At 35.3% G+C, this 22,229-nt stretch overlaps 1 protein-coding gene across 1 annotated transcript; it reads right to left on the bottom strand.

The window, feature by feature from the left end:
* Nucleotides 1-3,383: 3,383 nt before the first annotated feature.
* On the bottom strand, nucleotides 3,384-22,140 carry deaf1 (DEAF1 transcription factor). The gene is made up of 13 exons (XM_059536394.1): nucleotides 21,680-22,140; nucleotides 20,778-20,875; nucleotides 19,369-19,498; nucleotides 19,168-19,300; nucleotides 17,884-18,028; nucleotides 17,636-17,713; nucleotides 16,229-16,270; nucleotides 16,027-16,150; nucleotides 14,681-14,809; nucleotides 6,820-7,058; nucleotides 5,783-5,848; nucleotides 3,926-4,015; nucleotides 3,384-3,849 (listed from the first exon to the last, which is right to left on the bottom strand). The coding sequence occupies exons 1-13, from the start codon at nucleotides 21,861-21,863 to the stop codon at nucleotides 3,745-3,747; spliced, it is 1,563 nt and encodes a 520-aa protein (XP_059392377.1). The 5' UTR covers nucleotides 21,864-22,140; the 3' UTR covers nucleotides 3,384-3,744.
* Nucleotides 22,141-22,229: the final 89 nt, after the last annotated feature.

The raw sequence follows: 22,229 nt of genomic DNA, 5'->3' as shown, positions 1-22,229 counted from the left end.
CACACACACACACACACACACACACACACACACACACACACACACACACACACACACAGGTGCTTCTCAGTAAATTAGAATGTTGAGGAAAAGTTTATTTTTCATTTATTTCAGTAATTCAACTTAAATCGTAAAACTCCTGTATTAAATACATTCAGTGCACACAGACTGAAGTATTTTAAGTCTTTGGTACTTTTAATTGAGATGATTTTGGCTCAAATTTAACATAAACCCACCAATTCACAATCTAAACAAATTAGAATACTTCATAAAACCAATAAATAAATAAAAAAATTTAGTGAATTGTTGGCCTTCTGGAAAGTATGTTCATTTACTGTACATGTACTCAATACTTGGTAGGGGCTCCTTTTGCTTTAATTACTGCCTCAATTCGGTGTGGCATGGAGATGATCAGTACGTGGCACTGCTGAGGTGGTATGGAAGCCCAGGTTTCTTTGACAGTGGCCTTCAGCTCATCTGCATTGTTTGGTCTCTTGTTTCTCATCTTCCTCTTGACAATAACCCATAGATTCTCTCTGGGGTTCAGGTCTGGCCAGTCAAGCACACCAACACCATGGTCATTTATCCAACTTTTGGTGCTTTTGGCAGTGTGGGCAGGTGCTAAATCCTGTTGGAAAATGAAATCAGCATCTTCAAAAAACTGCTCAGCAGAAGGAAGCATGAAGTGTTATCCAAAATTTCTTCGTAAACTGGTGCAGTGACTTTGGTTTTCAAAAAACACAATGGACGAACACCAGCAGATGACATTGCACCCCAAATCATCACAGACTGTGTAAACATAACACTGGACTTCAAGCAACTTGGGCTATGAGCTTCTCCACCCTTCGTCCAGACTCTAGGACCTTGGTTTCCAAATGAAATACAAAACTTGCTCTCATCTGAAAAAAGGGACTTTGGACCAATGGCAACAGTCCAGTTCTTCTTCTCCTTAGGCCAGGTGAGACGCCTCTAACGTTGTCTGTGGTTCAGGAGTGGTTTAACAAGAGGAATACGACAACTGAAGCCAAATTCCTTGACACATCTGTGTGTGGTGGCTCTTGATGCCTTGACCCCAGCCTCAGTCCATTCCTTGTGAAGTTCACTCAAATTCTTGAATCCAGTTTACTTGACAATCCTCACAAGGCTGCGGTTCTCTCGGTTGATCATGCATGTTTTCTATCACACTTTTTCCTTCCACTAAACTTTCTGTTCTGGCTTACCCTCCCTGTGAAGGCTGTCAATGATTGTCAGAGACCATTTTGAAGGCTCAGGAAACCTTTGCAGGTGTTTTGAGTTGATTGGCTGATATGCAATTGGTGGGTTTTTGTTAAATGTGAGCCAAACTCATCACAATTAAAAGAACCAAAGACTTAAACTACTTCAGTCTGTGTGCATTGAATTTAATACAGGAGGTTCACAATTTGAGTTGAATTACTAAAATAAATGAACTTTTCCTCGACATTCTAATTTATTGAGAAGTACCTATATACTCTCAGAATAGTGCTATATACAGTATCAGCTTTCAAACAACAGTAAAAGCCACTGTCATATTTGTTGTCACTGTGTAGTGTCTGTTGCCTCACTGACCTGCATAATGGAAAACCACTACTGTTCGGTCCATACATGTCTTTTTAGATGATTTTGGCATCACTGACGGAGTTTTTGTCTTAAGCCGTCGAGAACCCTTCCCATAATTCCCGCAACAATTTTCTACCCCATGTATCGCTTCACATTTGGACAATGAGGTACGAGAGGGAGGTCATAAAAACACCATCCTGCAGTAAACTATCAGCCAAAAGTGCTCCACAGATCAGAATCAGACCTCTTAAATGAGCCGCATTATAAGACGTCAGTCGAAAGGAAGTGAAAGTTCATTGCAGTGGAAAACTCACTGTAACTTTCAGTGAAAAAAGGACATTTACTGAAAATGAGCTACATTACAAAATAAAAGAAAATTAGTAGATTACATTAATATTAACACATGACCACCTACAGTGCATTTATTAGTAACCCAATCACAGTGAGCTAATAAAAAGGAAGTATGAAACATATTGCCGCTAATTAGAGTGACTACAGATTAATTTAACAGGATGTCTAATCATATCAGTCTGATTTTAACAGTTTGTTTGCTGACTGGTTGATGAATGTTTTGTTTTAGAGGCTGATGTTGGCTTATGAATACTCATTTCACATGCAAAGCTCATTTACATATAAAGGTCATTCAGTTACGTTAGCAAAATGGCCTGTTCAGAAATAGAGTGGAAAGCGGTCATGAAAAGTTAAATTATGATCGAGTGCAAAAACATTTATTAACAAGTGGATAGTAAGTAAGATATTAACAACAGGGAATTTAAATGTGAAATCTGGTGAGGTTTCTTTCATTTGACTGTTGTGAGTTAGCACATTAGTATTTACGTAACTTTAGTTCAGGATTATTTCGCGTGGGTCAGCTGTGTTCTGTGGTTCACCAAAAGAAAACAAAAAAACAGCTAATCTCTAAGTGTCATATCCATTAAAAAAAGTTATCATATGTGTGGCCTCAAATCCAAAATTGAATAAAGACGCATGGAAAAACTCAAAGCTTCCCATTTATTTTTTGTTTTGAAAACACTGTAAAAATGTAATCCTTCATTAGAATTAGTTTCTGAAAATACATTACTGTCCAAGTAAAGAAGTAATTCAAAATCCACTTCTGTCATTTACTCAACTTCATGGTGTTCCAGACCTGTTTGACTGACTTTGGTTGTAGGACACAAAATAATATGTTTTGTTATTTTATTATAAAGAGTTTTCCCATTCTTTGCACTCTTGATTTCAATTTGTAATATTTGCACAAAACAACACTTTAATGTGAAAAAAAAGAAAAAGTAAGCATGAATGACATTTATATGGAAGTTTGTTTCCATTGTGGGTTAAAAAACAAAATAGGTAATTGTGACTTTTTATCTCAGATTCAGACATTTTTTTAGAAACTAAAAAAAAAAGAAAAAAAGAAAAAAAAAATCTGAGTTGTGAGATATGATTTCTGACTCTGATTTCTGACTTTCTTCTCACAATTCTGACTTCAAATCTCACAGTTCATTTTTTTGTTTCTGTCATGTAATAATAAATCTCACAATCCTTAAAAAAAAAATACATATTTCCCCGTCATGGTTAAAAACAGGTAATAGCAATTGCAAGTTTATGTTACATTCTGAATTTCTCCTCAGAATTTGAGAGAAAAGTTGGAATTTTGAGATAAAAACTCAGAATTGTAAGACAAAACAATTGATAAATCGCAATTACCCATTTCATTTTATTTTTCTTGTGGCGCAAACAAGCTTTTATAGATTTGAGAGCTACAATGGAGTGATTATCTTTCATGTTATCTTTCATGTGATTATCTATATTTCATGTGGATTACTTCTGTGTTTTCATTTTTCCTTTTAGGAGCTTAAAAACTGTTAATTTTACGGAAATTGTGAGCCTGTACACAACGCATTGTGTTCAAAATGTCATAGAGTCTTGGAAAAACATAAGGGTGAGTAAATGATTTTTGGGGAACTACCACTTCAAGGATTATATTCACATATCAAATCCATAGTGAGAGAGTGAAACCGCTCAAATAATACAGAAAGTACAGACGTCATCCATGTATGCCCTATATGTCACAGTGTGTAATGGGCTGCTACAACGAGGCTTTATAGTTAAACTAAAACACATTAACGGAAGTGAACACCCATCTAGACCTCATACGTCTCAGTCCTAGGCCTTCCCTTTCTCCACCTCCACACCAGTCATCTGAGCGTCTTCCTGAATGCTGAGCGTCGTGCCCGGGGGACAGCAGCTCAGCTGATGCTCCTTCCAGTCCTGCAGAGAGACGGATCCAGAAATAAAGAGGCTGTAACCGCTGTGATGTGATGGTGACAGCTAGGGCTGGACTCACCTTCCGCTGACAGAAGCCAGAGCAGTAATGGACTTTATGGCAGCCCGCACACTCACTGGATGCCTCTCGACCGCAGTTCACACATGTGTGCTGGAGCACAAAACAAACATACTTGTGTCACTATTAAGAGAATCTATCTATCTATCTATCTATCTATCAGTGATGCGCGGGTTGATCCAAAATGAGCGGGTGCCTGCGGTTACGAGCCATTCAAAAATATTTTTAATGATATTCGGGTCGCGGTCGGTCGGGTCGTTTGAAATAAAGATGTCAAATAAACCTTTGTAATTTATATAGTACTAGACACAATTTTGAAATACATAGGCCTACACTTTATTGGCTGAATAACTGGAGCGAAGATGACGCACGAGCTCAGTCTGCAGGTACAGATGGAGGCGGTAAGAGAAAAGGTGAAGACGCTGTTTTTTGGTAAAACATGATTTTGACGACTTCATTAAGTTTTGTTTTATAGAGAACTATTTACATACATACATCTATCCTATTAAAAAAAAAAAAAAAAAAATATATATATATATATATATATATATATATATATATATATATATATATATATATATATATATATACAGTATATATATATATACAGTATATATATTTTCTAGTTATAAGATTAATTAGTCATATGAATTTCTTTGAATTCTACTTGCATTCAAATATTAATAGCAAAATAAATAAATAAATAAATAATATCAGTTTAAATTGGAATTTAAAAAGCATCGCAAAAAACATACCTCCATTTTAACCATTTTCGAAAATCATGTTTTTCATTGTGCATTCCAATTAATCTCAATCAAACTGAAGTTGGGTTATTTTGCTTGAGAAAAAAAACAACAACAACAAATTCCAGAAAACAATGTCTCTGTTTTTGCAAATAAACTCTTCATATAATATATGATTAAATACTATTTCATAATATTAAAATTATTATCACATGCATTCATCATTTTTAGGCTTATAATGTTGTGACAACTATTAATATACAAATTTATGTTGTCAAAAACATTGTGAATACGAGTAAAAACAGTGTGAATATCAAAGCACATATCTCCTGCCAAGAGTAGCTTGGACATTCTGCAAAATCTTCTCTTTAGTGTTCAATAGAGCAAGACATGTATAGAACAATACATGGGTGAGTAAATAGAATGTTCATTTTGGCCTCAACACAGACTAGCATTTTAAACAAGCAAAGACTCCGGGATCTTTTGGCATTTTCCCCTGGAGCATCTGTTTTCAGCTGCAGATTCTGATAGTCCTGCTTCACTCTCTCTCTCTCTGTCAAATCTGAAGCGAAGCACAGCGGGTGATGGTGTGTGACGGTCAGTGTTTCTACACCACCCATCCTGCCTGTTTGCCACACACACATCTGAGAAAGCCAACTACATCAGCAGATCCCCACACGAGCCACATTATAAACCTCAGAGCTCTGCTCCATTACTCTGATGAGCCACGTTTATATATTTAATGCTCTCGCATATCTGTTGCTAAGAATAAACAACCCACAGTTAAACTAATATAACTTGGTTAGACTAATATTATTTTGATTTATATTAATTAGTAAATGCAATAACACATTTCTGAACAACTGAAAACAGAAATTGAAAGCAAAACTTAGCAGGGGCTACTATAACCTAAACCGTAATAATATGTTTTAATACTTTATTAAGTACTACTAAAAAGTAACAAAATAATTATCAACAGAAATAAATGAAAGTATATATATATATATAAAATATTCAAATATAGTCAAATTCTAAATATGAATAAAAAGTATAATAGTATATTTATTGATAACAAAATAAGATGGATATGATAACAGAGAGAGTAAGAGGGGTTTACCTGGATGATAATTTGAGTGATTTTCCGCCCGGGTTCTTCACTGAGTGACAGCTGACTCTGAAAGGACTGAGAGACAAAACCATAATTATGTGATGCTTCTTATAGGAGTCAGAAAATAAACTTCTCCCCTTTGGTACACTTCATTTTTTGAATTCAGTTATTGTTGACTTAATTGCCCAAATAAAGTCCCTGTGAACTATTTTATGCCATAAAACTCAACTCTTACTTTTTCCAAGTAAGTTATTTTGTTTTCTCGTGACTAAATATCTTAAATAACATAACCATGGACCTCAAAACCAGTCATAAGTGTATATTTTTCAAAATTGAGATGTATACATAATCTAAATAAATGGATAAATAAATAAGTTTTCCATTGATGTATGGTTTGTTATGATTGGACAATATTTGGCCGAGATACAACTATTTGAAAATCTGGAATCTGAGGGAGCAAAATAATCTAAATATTGAGAAAATCACCTTTAAAGTTGTCCAAATGAATTCTTAGCAATGCATATTACTAATCAAAAATTAAGTTTTGATATATTTATGGTAGGAAATTTACAAAATATCTTCATGGAACATGATCTTTACTTAATAACGTAATGATTTTTGGCATAAATAAAAAAAATCAATAATTTTAACCCATAAAATGTTTTTTTTGTCTATTGCTACAAACATACCCCAGCGACTTAAGACTGATTTTGTGCTCCAGGTTCACATTTTATTCATCTTTGCTGCTGACTTTCAATGATCCAATTTAACTATATTAATATGCGAAAAATGACTAGATAAACACGACATTTGTGTTTCTTTTCTTTTTTTTTTTTTTGCTGAAGTGTGTTGACTTTTCTTCTCCAGCATCCTATGATTCATGCAATCCAAAATAGCTGAGGCTTATTCATTTGACTTTTATTTGATAATTTTTTTTAGGGAGTAACACAATATTGTAATGCATTACTTTTAAAAGTAACTTTGCCCAACACTGACCTGAGACCAGTTTTGTGGTTGTAATTGTTTGAATGAAGTATTTCTGTCACCTCTTTTCTGATGCTGCTGTTTTTCTCGGGGCTGATGGGGGCATGCGCGCCGCTCTGACTGCTTTGTTTGGCCTGTGCGATGAGGACTTTGAGTTGCTGTGCGTTGTTGAGCAGCGTATTGGCCATCTCCTCCAGATAAAGCCAGGTGCTCTGCTCAGCCGTCTCCAGCCCGTTCGTGATCGGACCGGATGGAGAGGGTTTAGACTGCACCACTGCCAGCGCAGGAAGGCTGGTGAACACTGAGGAGAAACACACTTGAGATGAAGCCTAACCTGCGTCTCCTGAGTGATGAAAGACCTCTGTGTGAATAAATGTCCTCTGGGATGTGATTTTGTAAAGGTACAACCTTGACTAGCACATTTACAGTCCGTCCTCATCTGATCTCCCTTTAACCCTGACCCACATTTGATTTTAAAAGCTTTTTGTTCTATAAAAGTCCAGGCGGGTTAAGAACAGACAGGAGAGGACACTCTCAGTCAGGACTTGACCCAGACAAAAAAAATTTCATGTTGAGTACACTTGCTCTCCACTGAATCTCAATGCCGTCTAGGAAAAACAGCTGATCTCATTTGTGTTTCTTTGTCTTCAGGATGAAACATATGTGAACATGCCTCAAAACAGATTTTGAGCCTCTGGTGGTATAGTCCAACACAAGTCTGTGTGTTTCAGCTCAAACATTTCCCATAATTCAACACATCTGCCATGTCCTTCTGTTAGTAAATTCACTTTATCCCCTTATTTCTGAGATAAACGCATCTGTTTTTAACAAAAACATGGCTTATATCTGACAAAACATACTTGGGTATTCATACTAGGGAACTCACAGAATGAAAAGGTTATGAGCAAGAATATAAAATGTATTTTATTTTTTGGCCTTTTTGTCACTTTTATTAATAGGGAGGGTGGAATAATGAGTAGAAGAGGGCAAAACTGAATCGTGAAATGCCACAGAGTTTCCACATTTTACCAGTAGCTCTCCAGTAATTTGTGATTAGGATTATGGTTATAAAATCTATTTTATAGATATGTAAGATATGTGTGTCAAGACAAGAATCATTATTTAAATGTTATTTTTACATGCAAGTAAAGAATCACTTAAACTATGCTACACCATAAGCAACCTCTCCAGGGTTGTTACAGATACAAATGGTATTAATTTTTTTGCACTTGAAGTAAAATAAACATGAACTAAAATAAAATAGGAAATAAATATATATTGCTAAAATATTAAAGTATATATTTTTTAATTTGATAAGCTAAAATAACAAAAACTGAACTAAAAATCAGGAAAAACTATACACTTATATTTAAAAAGTAAACTACTAAAAATGAAAAAAACTAAAGAAATTGAAAATAAAAACATTGATAATAAAATATGTTTTGATTTTAGCTAGTTGCTAAAATATTACTTTTAAAATGAAATTTCCCATTTTAATTTAAAATTGAAGTGCCGAAATAACAATAGTCGTTTGTAAAAAAAAAAAAAAATTCACAAAAACTACCTAAAATTAAAATGAAATGTAAATACTTGTGTGTGTAATATATATATATATATATATATATATATATATATATATATATATATATACATACATACATACATACATACATACATACATACACACACACACACACACACACACAGACACACACACACCATCATCATTTAGACAGACTCGTATAATGCCACTACTTAAGAAACCCACCCTCAACCCATCACTTTTAGAGAACTACAGACCAGTTTCCCTTCTTCCTTTCATTGCAAAAACACTTGAAAGAGCTGTGTTCAACCAAGTTTCTGTCTTTCTCACACAGGACAACCTCCTTGACAGCAACCAATCTGGCTTCAGAAGTGGACATTCAACTGTGACGGCCTTGCTCTCAGTTGTTGAAGCCGTAAGACTGGCAAGAGCTGAATCCAAATCTTCAGTACTTATCCTGCTTGATCTGTCCGCTGCTTTTGACACGGTTAACCACCAGATCCTCCTGTCAACTCTACTGACAAAGGGCATCTCAGGAACAGCACTTCAGTGGTTTGAGTCTTACCTATCAGATTGGTCCTTAAAAAGTATCTTGGAGAGGTGAGGTGTCCAAGTCACAACATCTAACTACTGGGGTGCCTCAGGGCTCAGTTCTTGGACCACTTCTCTTCTCTGTCTACATGTCATCATTAGGTTCTGTCATTCAGAAACATGGCTTTTAATATCACTGCTATGCTGATGACACTCCACTCTACCTCTCATTCCATCCTGATGATCCGACGGTACCTATTCGCATGTCAGCTTGTCTAACAGACATTTCTTGCTGGATGAAGCACCGTCACCTTCAACTCAACCTTGCCAAGACAGAAATGCTTGTGGTTCCAGCAAACCCATCGTTTCATCACAATTTCACCATCAAGTTAGGCACATCAACCATAACTCCTTCAAAAACAGCTAGAAGCCTTGGAGTTATGATTGATGATCAGCTGTATTTCTCAGACCACACTGCTAAAACTGTCCAATCCTGCAGATTTGTTTTTTTCAAGATTAAGAAGATCAAGCCCTTTCTTTCAGAACATGCTGCACAACTCCTTGTTCAAGCTCTTGTTCTGTCCAGGTGGGACTATTGCAATACTCTCTTGGCAGGACTTCCAGCCATATATATATATATATCTTAACACCTATAAATAAAACAGCTTAACACCTGTACACATTCTAAACAGCATATTAACTTCACAGTTTCAGCAGAACAGACATAACAGCACACAACACAGCAAGGTGATTATAACCTTTTACATGAGTCTACATCGTAGACTCTATGAGGGCGATTATTAAATGATGTCAATGATGTCATCATACTCAATCCAGAAAATCCAACAATTTACGTTTGAAAAAATATATGCAGCATTTTTACTTCACTGTTTCAGCAGCATAACAGCATACAATATAGCTCAGCGGCTGTAATTCAAACCATGGGATTACCTTTTACATGACAAGGCGGAGTCTAAGGGGGCGATTATTAAAAATGTCAATGATGTCATCATAGTCCAAAGAATCCGCCAGTTCTCGTTCAAAAGACAGCAGGGAAAGATTATTTAAACGCAAAGTTGTCATGTGTGATCTCAAAGATGATTTAACTCTTCCAGCTGTTGAGAAGAGTCTTTCGACACTACAAGAAGTCATTGGCAGTGTGACCATTATCTTTAAGAGTTTATTTATGTTTGGGAAGACATCAGAGGGGCAGGTGTCCAAAACCTCCATGAGGGAAGAGAAAGAGTGGCCATCTTCTATTTTCCTGCACATAAGTTGAAAGAAAATGCTTAGTTCGGCTTCTTCAAATGAAATGCCATAGTGTTCGCAGGGCATCTTCAGTAGCTCGCCTTTTGAAATAAATTCAGAGCCTGGCAAACACGCCGCAGCTGCACGCATTAATCTGCATTGATCCTCTTGAAAGTGGCTGTTCAGTTCATTGATTTGTCGGTCTAAAATATCAATCCATAGTTTGTTGAGATCAGCATTGGCCTTTATGGCTGTGGATTTGCCTAAACTACATGAAACCAGAGACTCTTTCAGTCGAGCCAGTAGCTTTCTTACTCTGGTGCTGGTGACATCCCAGTTGGAAATGGAATTCTTTTCCATCAGTTCATCAGTCAACTTTAAAACTTTGTCGAAATAATTTTGCACATTTTCTCTGAACTGTACATACATGTCCCTTAGATTTTTTTTATCAGCGTTAGGCAGTCGGTGACTGATATTGTGCTGCTCTGTAAACCCCTGGTAGCAACATCGCTGGTCTCAAATAATTTCCCAAATGTCACCAACAAATACAAATGTTTTTGTCTGAATTTGATGCATGAGTGAATCAGTTTCTAGTTTTTTTTGGCCACTTGTTTCGGAGAACTCCGCCAGCGTTTTTAAATTACATCAAATAACGTCAGTACTTTGCCGATGGAGCCAGATTTCGAGCTCCACCTTGTGTCTGTAGATCGTTCAAGTTCAAGACACCTTCTGTGAGGATAAAGCTCCTTCTGGATCTCTAAAAAACGGGCATGCCTGTGCACACCAGTCATGAAAGTGTGCAGAGAGTTCACAGTATCAAAAAAAGTATTGACATGGCCAGATACCTTCGTTGCGGTGCAGAGAACTAAATTCAGCCTGTGCGAGTTGCAATGGACGTACAAGGCATTTGGAAAAGTACGCTTTAGAATCAAGTGCACCCCACCCTTGTTACCTGACATAACAGAAGCCCCATCAAAGCCAAAGCCAACGCAAAGAGATGGATCCAACTGTAATGGCTCAATTACTTGCAAAATCTTAGCAGAAATTCCATTAGCACTCATATCTCCTGTTTCAACGAATCCAACCGCTCTCTCTTTAACTTTGCCTGCATGAACGTATCTTACACACACAGAACTTGCATTCATCCGCCATAATTGCGTAGTAGGTGTATGGCGTCTCATGCAACTCAGACTTGATCTTTCGTAGAAGTAGCGAGGCTGCACATTCAAGTAACTCGTTCTGAATTTCTGCACTCATTAGTCTGGCGTTTTTTGGACGATTTTGCACGTTTGGGTCATGCTTGGCAATTAAGCTAAACAGTTCCAAAAAATTGCTTATTTAAGGCCTCTTCATTTTCCCTGTGGCCACGTAAAGCAATGCCTTGTTTTGCGCAGAACATAACAATGTCAATGACAACTTTTAAGTGTTCGCGGTTTTTTTCCACAAACGTGCGGTCATCCCGAAAGAGCTGGTTTAAAACAGTACCATGGGATTTACCGGTGGCTTTATATCCCTCATATTTACAAACGGAAAGGGAATGAGATTTGCTGGCTTGGTGTCTGATACATGACCTACGGAGGTGTTTCCAGTCTGTGAATCCATCGCAGATGAATGCTTTTTCTGCGCATGGATCGGGAAAATGCCGACATGCTTTGCAAAACAGCATTATTTGTTGAACTATATTCAAGACATGTGAACTCATTGTACCATTTTGGGGAAAAGCAACGATTCTTTCCGGCAAACTCAGTGTAAGGAAATGTGGTCATCACTGGTTGTGAAGGCGGTTCATCAATTGCAGACAAATCATTGGGCATTATGCCGATCTGTGTCGTGGAAGTCTCACCGCTACTTCTGTGATGCAATAGGCGTTACTGTGTCCTGAGAAGCCTCAGGTGCCACTTCACTCGCTGCTAAAAACACATCTCTTCCATCTTTATTTGACCCTCTAACTTTAACACTCACTATTCTTAAAAAAAATCTAACTACCTTTCTAATCTTTTTTTATTCTAGCTAATTTCTTTTCACTTATTATACAATTATAAAAAAAGACCTCTAACACTAGCTTGCTCTATACTTTTTCTATTCTATCAGTTTTTTTTTTTTAAATTCTATTATTTAAAAGCCCTTGCTACGTGTACTGCGTTTAAGCTAACTGAGACTGGTTATAGCACTTATATATCATTGCTCTTTTATTGTTTTTGAGTGCTTCCATTGTCCTCATTTGTAAGTCGCTTTGGATAAAAGCTTCTGCTAAATGACTAAATGTAAATGTTATATATATATATATATATATATATATATATATATAATCAGCTGAACTAAAAAACTACAATGTATATTCTTTATAAAAATACATTTTTATTTCCCTTGAATCCTGAAAGGTGGATTTGAACTGACGGTGGCCACATGAGCACCACAGCTCAATGTGTCTGAGCATGTGCATCAACCACTAGGCCACTGCTCGTACATCAATACTTTGGATGTGGGAGAATATGCACCCATTTTCCTGTGGCAGAAATAAAATTTCTCTGTAATATTACGGTCCAGGGCTGTGGACACACTTGTTTTATGGTTATTTTCAGGAATCAGTCCAAGCGAGTCGAGGTCAGGATGCTTTAAAAGAGAAGTGCTGAAGCATTTCGGACACACACAGCCTGACAGAGATACAAAGAAGGAGAGACAGCTGATTTCCCGAGACACAGAGCACAGCGGTGGATCAGACACACAGAGCCGCTTTCAATCAGGGGTCACGCTCCCTGGAGCGAAATATCTACACTGGACCACTGCCCTCAACTTCAGAAGTCAACCCTCAGACAGAAGTCAAACCATGATCCTTTCTCTCGAAAAGAGAGAAGACAAGAACAGAAAGACTTTGAAAGATGGATTTAAAGAAATGTATGGATCACTGGTTGTGTCAGTAAACAAAAATAATTATTTGGTTAATATTTTGGTAATTTTGTACTTGAATAGTTCACCCCAGAATGTCAGAAATTTCAAGCCATTCAAGATGTAAATGAGTTCTTCATCAGATTTGGAGAATTGTAGCATTGCATCACTTGCTCACCAATGGAGTGAATGGGTGCCGTCAGAATGAAAGTCTAAACAGCTGATAAAAACACCACAATAATCCACAACACTCCATAGTCCATCAGTTAATGTCTTGTGAAGAGGAAAAACAGTGTTTGTAAAAAACAAATCCATACCATCATACTATAAAAAATATGAATAGTCATTTAAATGGATGCATCAGTTTAATGTTAAAACGCATAAATGATAGATTTATTTTTTTTTACAAACATGCAGCTTTTCACATCACAAGACATTAACTGATGGACTGGAGTGGTGTGGATTATTGTGATGTTTTTATCAGCTGTTTCGACTCTCATTCTGACGGCACCCATTCAGTGCAGAGCATCCATTGGTGAGCTAAAAAAAAAAAAAGTAGCAAATGACTTCAAACGTCAGGAATCGATCTGATTGTGAACCGTAAGTGGTCTTGATGACATCAGCAGGAACGGTAAATTGTTTAAATTAAGAGGCGAAAGTTTTTCACTGGATCATTTAATAGGATTTAACTGAATTTAGTTTCTTTTGAAATAACATACTGATATATCATTATAAATATGGCCAGGAAAACATTAAAAGTTTATACATTCAAATTTTTTCTTTTTTTTTTCGTTGGGAGAATGAAACAGTCTTAAATGTCAAATTTGCTAGATGTGCAAAAAAAAACGTAGTGAATTTAACAGCATCAAACGTTTAATTCCTCTCAAAGGTTAATGCATCAACTTCAGCAGTGCTAACTTAATTCATCATTTCTAGAAACACTGATGAATTAACGAATGAATCATTGGTTTACAGACGTTCAAATGTCCCGACATCTGCTCACAGGATGGCTTCGAACGGTCCAAACGTGACCCATATGAGGACTGACCCGACGCACCCTCTGTCCTACAAGCATGCCATTGAACAGAAGTCACCCTCAACTGGACATGGTACAAAAACACAGAACAACTCATTATCAGAGTCTCACGCTGAGCTCCAAACGGCCTCCGTCTCACACAAAGGGCACTAAAAATAACAGCCCTTTTTGTTTCTAGCCAAAAACGAGCCAGAAAGAGGCCAATCCTGTGCTTCAGAGGGGGAGAGAGTCTCAACCTCAGACGGCACGATCCCAGACCGCCCAGAGACCAGTCAATGACCCCCTGATGCAAACTACACACAAAGAAACGCAAGAGCTTTAATCCGATTGGCTGTTTTCACTCATCCATTATACAAGGGGCTTCCATCATACATTGTTTATAAGTGATAATGCTTTTTTTATTGCCACTCTGAATAAATAATACAAACTTTTGCCTTACTTGAAATGGAAATTCAACCCAGCTGCATTGGAGATTAGGATACAGTATTCCTCGCAGTGTGCTTTGTTCTATACTGCACATTTTGGCAAGTGTAGTGAATATACATATTAAATTCATACAGAAAGCCTGCATACTGTGCACAAACCCCATACTACATACTTCCAAAACATCAGTATGCAAATACGTGGTTTGGTTTTTAAAAATCCCTTTGTCTGTAGTGTTTGTGAAGGCAGCACTCACTGGTTGTGTTGGTGAAGACGTCTGCGGGCGCTGGGCTGTCGGAGATGATGGACGCCGTCTCTCCTGACGCTGTTCGGTCAAAGGTCAGCGTGCCTGATGTGGTGATCTGTCCGGATGGAGTCACTGTAACTGAGAGAAGACAGACAGTCGAGAGAGAAGCACTCTCTTTCTGATCTTCATGAGAGACGTCAGACAACTCACAACAGAATCACACCTGAGAGTCAGAACCACTGATAGAAATAAAGATACAGATCTCCGGATACTGGAATAATACGATTATTAAATAATACTTACACACACAAAATTATATAATACACATTTGTATATTTATGATCAATTTTCATTATTTCATAACATATTTTAATTTATATTATTTATTCCTTTGCATACATTTTAACATATTATTAATATTTTATTTAAATATTGCTTGATTCAAATAAATTAAATACATGAAATCAATCAAAAATGATTATTAAAAATACTAAATAAAATAATAATAAAAAAGCAAACATTATCTGCATCTAACTGAAATACAATATTCAATTAATGATAATTAAAATATATATATTTCAGCCAGATGCAGAAAATGATACATTTTGCATATGAATATATGTGTATATATATATATATATATATGCGTGTGTGTGTGACATTGGACCACAAAACCAGTCTTAAGTGTCAATTTTTCTAAATTAAGACGTAAACATCATATGAAAGCTGAATAAATAAGCTTTTCACTGATGTATGGTTTATTAGGAACGGACAATATTTGTCTTGAGAACAACTATTTGAAAATCTGGAATCTGAGGGAGCTAAAAAATCTAAATATTGAGAAAATCATTAAAGTTGTGCAAATGAAGTTCTTAGCGAATGCATATTACTAATCAAAAAATAAGTTCTGATATATTTCCGGTAGGACATGTAAAAAATATCTTCATGGAACATGATCTTTACTTAATATCCTAATGATTTTTGTCATAAAAGAAAAACCTATAATTTTGACTCAAGACTGCTTTTGTGCTACAGGGTCACAGATATATAAAGAAAGAGCGAGCGAGAGAGAGAGAATATAGATGTATACATATTTTATATTACATAAATGCCAGCTTGTGATGTTGTTAGTTGCTAGTAGAGTCTATTCTGAATAACTCATGGTAAGTTAATTAGAAAGTAAGCCACTTTGTTTTCATTTAGCTGCAAAATGATTTTTTTTCTTAACTACATCAGAATCTGGTCACAGGAGACATGGTTTAGATGGATGTTATTACCAGGTTAATCAGAGTTTGACTGGATGTTAATATTAGGAATAAACATAAAGAGGAACAGAGGAACATTAGGGATCTTACATGTTGCTCCAGGACCCAGGGTGATGTTCTTTGGAGACTGAACTTCCTTCTTCTCTGGAGAAGCTGCCCGCTCGCTGTCCTTCTTCTTTCTTTTATAAGGGACGAACAGTCTGACGGGGCCGGTCTGCAGGGCACCAGAATCCAGAATTAGTCTCTAGAGCAACATGGCATCACGACTGAGACTTCAGACATTACTCATTACCATCGAAATGTTCTCTCCTCCGAAAGATCCCTCCTTCGTACACTGGAGAAGAAACAGCCAAAAGAAAAGTTCTGTTATACAAGCAAGACTTTTCCACTTAAGATTGTCAAAAAAGTCTCACAGATGCACTGATTCACATGCAACATGCTTACATTGTATATATATATATTTTTTTTTTGCAGAATATGAATATTTATTTATATTTATTAAATCTATATTATTATTATTATTTTACTGTTTTATAATAATGTTTATATGACAAGATTTTTATATAATTTAAATAAATAAAATACAGTCATATCTGTATAATTTAATTTCACTCTGATTTAGACACAACCATAACTTTTTTGTTTTAATTTTCTTTCATAGTATATTTTTTATTTTAACATAACATTTATTTATTCATATATTGCTTGTTTGAATATTTTTGTTTTGTTTTTAATATTTAACCTTATGACTTTATATTATTGTATAATAATAATAATATTAATAATACTTATATAACAATTTAAGTATTATATCATGATCATCTATAATATAATATATAAATGTATAGTTTCACTCAAAAACATTAACTGTCATTTTTCATTTAATTTCATAATACATCTTTTTTTTAAAGATTTTTGATTTGCATTTGCATTTTTATACATTAATATTTATTTATAAATATACATCATTGAAATAAATATTTAGGATTTGTATATAATCAATATTTATCTATTTATTTTATATTACTTTTTAATAACAGTATCTATATAATAATTTATATAATATACATACATATTCTTCTCAAAACGGTTAAAGGCCAGATTTACTATTAGCTTATATTAGTCTTTAGGCGTTAAAGTAGTACTGTCAGGATTTCCACGCTCATCTGTGTTTTGGAGTGCACTCTAATGATAATTTGGTCCTGTTTCGTAAATCTGGCCATTAGTATACATGTAATTATAAACACAACACATTTGTTTGTGTCCTCAATTTTCCATGAGCTGAACTCAAAGATCTAAGACTTTTGCTATGTACACAAAAGTCAAATTTCTCTCAAATATTGTTCACAAATCTGTCTAAATCTGTGTTAGTGAGCACTTCTACTTTGCAGAGATAATCCATCCACCTCACAGGTGTGTATCAGGATGCTGATTAGACAGCATGATTATTGCACAGGTGTGTCTTATGCTGGCCACAATAAAAGGCCACGCTAAAATGTGTAATTTTGTTCAGTGTATTTAGACACAACCATTATTTTCTATTTATTTATTACTTTATTTAGTATATTATTATAGTATTTTTAAATTAACATTCTTGTTTGATTTGTATTTATTATTTCATTTCAGTTGTCATTTTCTTAAGTATGTGAAAGCCCAGGTCAGTGGTATGATTATGATTATAATAATGAGATTGAGTCACCATGTCACTCAGTGTTGACACATCATCACAGCAGGCCGCACACGTACAGGACGCTGCATGAGGGTTTAGGATACGCTCCTGTCAAAACACACACACACACACACTTCAGTTATACACGACTACAGGTGTGGGCAGTTCTGTGAGCTGTGTATGTCTGTGCATATTCTGTTGTGATTGTGTGTGTGTGTTTGTGTGTGTGTGTGTGTGTGTGTGTGTGTGTGTGTGTGGCCTCCAAAGGCCGGTCTGACCTGAATGAGACACTGTAGAGGTCGGCCAGCGTAGCGGATGCTTCTCTTCCAGTCTTTGCTGCTCGCTCTCCCTGACATACCCTCAAACTCAGTCGGGGTGTACCAGTTGTTGTTGTGTTTGATACAGTGGCCTTTTCCCCCTGAGGTCAAAGGTTAAAGATCAGTCACTGGCTGTGTCCAGATTCCTATATTATGCATCCTAAATAATCACGAGTGTGTCTTAAATCATGCTACATAGAAAACAGTATGCCAAAGCAGCCCAAATAGTATACCATTTTCCAGTGGATTTCAAAAGTTATGTGAGTTAATAAAACACAACTGTTAATCGTTAGATCAGCTCAGGTCAATTAAATAATTTCGACAGATACAACATTTTAAAAACATGTATTAGTCAGGGTTGAAATAAACAATAACTGAGATTAATAAATGGTTTACTAATGCAGCTAGTGCAACTAATGTTAACAAATGGAATCATATTATAAAGTGTTACCTTATTTTTGTGTATTATTTTGTAATTTCATGGAATCATCAATATCTATTGAATTAATAACCTTAAAATTCATTATTTGAGGTGTATGATTTATTTAAAACCTGCTGTGAGAACTTTACCTGCAGTTTTTTTTACTATTGTGATATTTCACTGCTAAATAAAATAATTATTATAATATTAATAAGTAGTTAGGAGATCAAATTTTTTAATATTTTTTTTTTTATATAAATTAATAATAATTTTAAATGTTCAAAAATATAGCAGCATTGTAATTTTAGTTGTACTTTAAATTTTTATTTTAATTATAATTATTTTATTTAAAAATTTTTAAGTGAAATATTACAATAACAGTACACCTTATTTTTTATTTGCTCATTTTTTTATTTATTCTGAAAGAATAATATCTACAATAATTATTATTACTATTATTTTATAGTCTTATTCATATATAGTAACAAATCCTGACCAAACTGTGCAGCCCTACAGACAAGCACAGAAAACCAACATTATTTGAGTGCGTTAAAAAAAAGAAAAAATTTTCAGAAATAATCGCAATTTCATTACCCCCCACCAATTCGTGCAAAGAAAATCCTACTGTGTAATATAAGCATACAAATGAGGATGCAGCCTGTTACTGTAAGTACTGTCCTGATAGCTTCTGAACCCACAGATGGTCATGTGTCTGATCTCCTGCACACTTCCTGAAAGGTTTTCAAACAGGTCCTGGACACACAGCTGAATTAGTTTCATCAGTCAGCAGAGTGCCGCCCTCTTGTGCCGGCTGTGTACCTGAGCCCAGTCTGTTTTTGTACAGGATCCCGCTGGTGTTCCTGCAGCGGACCGGAAGCTCGTTGTCATAAACCGACGGATCCCAGTTGTACTTGGAGACATGTCCAGACATCAGAGGGGTGCTCGGGGTCTGAGGGCCTGAGAGGGAAGAACAGACAGGTGTAGAAATACTGCAGTTCATTTAAGACAAAATAAATCAAATTTACCAGGTGTCATAGGTGTGGCGGTTCCCTTCAGCCCTGTGGCGTCGACGATGCTCCCATCCGTGTGCACCACGATCAGCGTGGCCTTCTGGGTACTCAGACTGTCACCGATCTGCAGCGTAGTTCTGCCGGTCTACATTAACCAGTTAAAGAAATATTAAATATGATTCAAAACATACCTGTCCTTACATTTACTTCACACTACCCATAAATAAATGTACGATGGTAGCATCATGATTATTTTGAACTAAAACCATAAAACTACTTTTGTTACTTGAAATAAAAGGAACCATCCTTGACATGAAATAAAATATAAGTATTTCATTTCAGATAGCTGGTAAAAAAAACTTTCTTGTTTTCATTAAGTTTAACCTGATGAACTAAAATGATTACTAAAATAAAATTGATAAAAACTAGAAGTGTATATTGCATAATTCATATTATTAATCAAATTATAATTTTTATACTACATAATATAATATAAAATATTATAAGATAATGCATGTAATGCATGTATATATATATATATATATATATATATATATATATATATATATTTTTTTTTTTTTAATATAATTTTCTTTTATATATATATATATATATATATATATATACATATATATATATATAAATTATATAAAAAAAACTAAAACTAATAAAAGTGGCAAATACACATAAAACTAACTACACTTAAAATATATATATATATATATATATATATATATATATATATATATATATAAACTACTTCAACCTACTCATAAAAACTATAATAGTATCTAAATAATACTAAAACAATCCTGTTTTGGACATGTAAAATAGTTCTATCATGATATATAAATATAAATAAATAAATAAAATGCTACGGGTTTGGTTTATTTAAAGAAGTTCAATGAAAAAACCTTCTAATGGTGAAAAGCAAGCAATTAAATAAATTAATAGATAGATAGATAAATAAATAGATCAGCCAGACGAGAACTACAAAAAAATAAATTGCATATATTATATGTGATGCTTTCAAATGAATAAAACATTACAATAAAGTCATTTAACATTATGTAAAAGCTAACTTTATTAAATACTTTAGGATTTTTAAATATTTAGATTTTTCTTTTTACATTGATTATTTAATTTAAAAAAAGTCATCAAAATAAAACTTTTTTTGGACATGCAAGATGGTTTCATCATGGTATATAAAAATATAGTGATCATACAGTACCGCAGCTTTGGTTTCTATCATGGTACACCGTCACTGTAACATAGCACTCCCAGTATTTTGTTTTGTAAGAGTGTGAATTAATAGGTTTCATTTGTTTTCTTTCCATTCCTTGTATTTACAAAATAATGTATTGTGCATCATGTCAATTTCAAGACGGTTTAACATGAGATCATTTCTAGGTGTCTTATCTTACGAGCATGTGTCGAGGGATGGACACTGCTGAGGCCACTGTGGAGGTGAAGACAGTCTCATCTGAACTCTGGACGTCCCCAACAGTGACGGCTGTCACCTCTGCAAACAAACACTGACTTTAAGACTTTGGGAAGGAGACAATGCTCGTAGAGTTTGTGCACATGACATACTGAACCACATACATACACATATATCAATAGCCAACAATACATTGTATGGGTCAAATTATCGATTTTTCTTTTATGCCAAAAATAATTAGGACATTAAGTACAAATAATTTTCCATGAAGATATTTTATAAATGTCCTACTTTAAATATATCAAAACTTAATTTTTTATTTGTAATATGCATTCCTAAGGACTTCATTTGAACAACTTTAAAAGCGAATTTCTCAATATTTCGATTTTTTTTTTGCACCTTCAGATTCCAGATTTTCAAATAGTTTTATCTCAGCCAAGTACTGTCCGATCATTACAAACCATACATCAATTGGAATCTCTCAGATGATGTATACATTTCTCTCTTTATATATATGATCCTTCAGAAATCGTTTTAATATACTTATATGCAAGCTCAATTATCTTTTATTTAAATTGCCATTCATTATAAAAACAATGTTATAAACATTTTTGTAACATTATAAACGACACTTTTGATCAATGCAATGCGAAGAAAATTATTACTTGCGAGTCTGATGTGAGGAGAATTGTTTCCGTTTCACACTAAACAAACAAAATATTATACTAATATTAACGTTGGTTAAACAAGCCTTATACTAATCAGCCTAAAAAATAGAATTAAATTGGTTAATAGACAGTATGATGAACACTGAAATAGATTTTTCATTGTTATCAATAATTCGTTATAAACACAAAATCAGGTGATGCGCATGCGCACACTGACCTGCAAACGCGGTTTCGCCGTCGTCGGGGTTCGGCAGGGATTCGGTGATGTCGATGTTTGCCGCTTCTCCCATCACAGTCATCGTGGCGACTTCGGCCTCCGATTCGGTATCCGAGCCCGCCGTCTCTCCCGCAGACGCGTCGCCCAGCTGCAGCGCTTTCGCCGCAGGTTCAGACGCGTCCATTTCACAACAGCGGGGCACGAACGCAGCCGAAACTTTCCGAAGGATTGACGAGGCGAGGCGCGCGTCCCTCGCGATTTGGAAAGCTGCAGGTGTCCAGCGAGAGCTTAGTCAACTTGCACGAATAAATAATGAAATTATTAAATTATTGAATTATTTCTTCGGGTATGAAAGAAAAGAATGGTTGCAGGATAATGGCCTCCGAGTGCCTTTGCCGGGGACGGGGGATCAACACAGGAAGGAGATTAAGCGGAAATTACCGAATCAAAACGGAAATTACCGAAAGAACACGACGTAGCACGAAACAACGCTCGACATCAGGCGTGATTAGTCAGAAGACACAAATCACAAAACAAAACAAAAATTGTT

Source organism: Carassius carassius, chromosome 43 (genome assembly GCF_963082965.1).
Source record: "Carassius carassius chromosome 43, fCarCar2.1, whole genome shotgun sequence".
NCBI lineage: Eukaryota > Metazoa > Chordata > Actinopteri > Cypriniformes > Cyprinidae > Carassius > Carassius carassius.
Note: the sequence above shows the minus strand (reverse complement) of the source record. Positions and strands in the feature narration are given on the sequence as shown.

What these genes read in the sequence shown, in the direction of transcription:
- deaf1 (XM_059536394.1), bottom strand. Translation starts at nt 21,863, where the DNA reads ATGGACGCGTCTGAACCTGCGGCGAAAGCGCTGCAGCTGGGCGACGCG. An exon ending in CGCCACACCTATGACACCTG is followed by an intron (nt 19,301 to 19,368) that starts GTAAATTTGATT and finishes CTTCCCTCTCAG; the next exon opens with GCCCTCAGACCCCGAGCACC. An exon ending in TCACTCAAATTATCATCCAG is followed by an intron (nt 4,016 to 5,782) that starts GTAAACCCCTCT and finishes TTTGTGCTCCAG; the next exon opens with CACACATGTGTGAACTGCGG.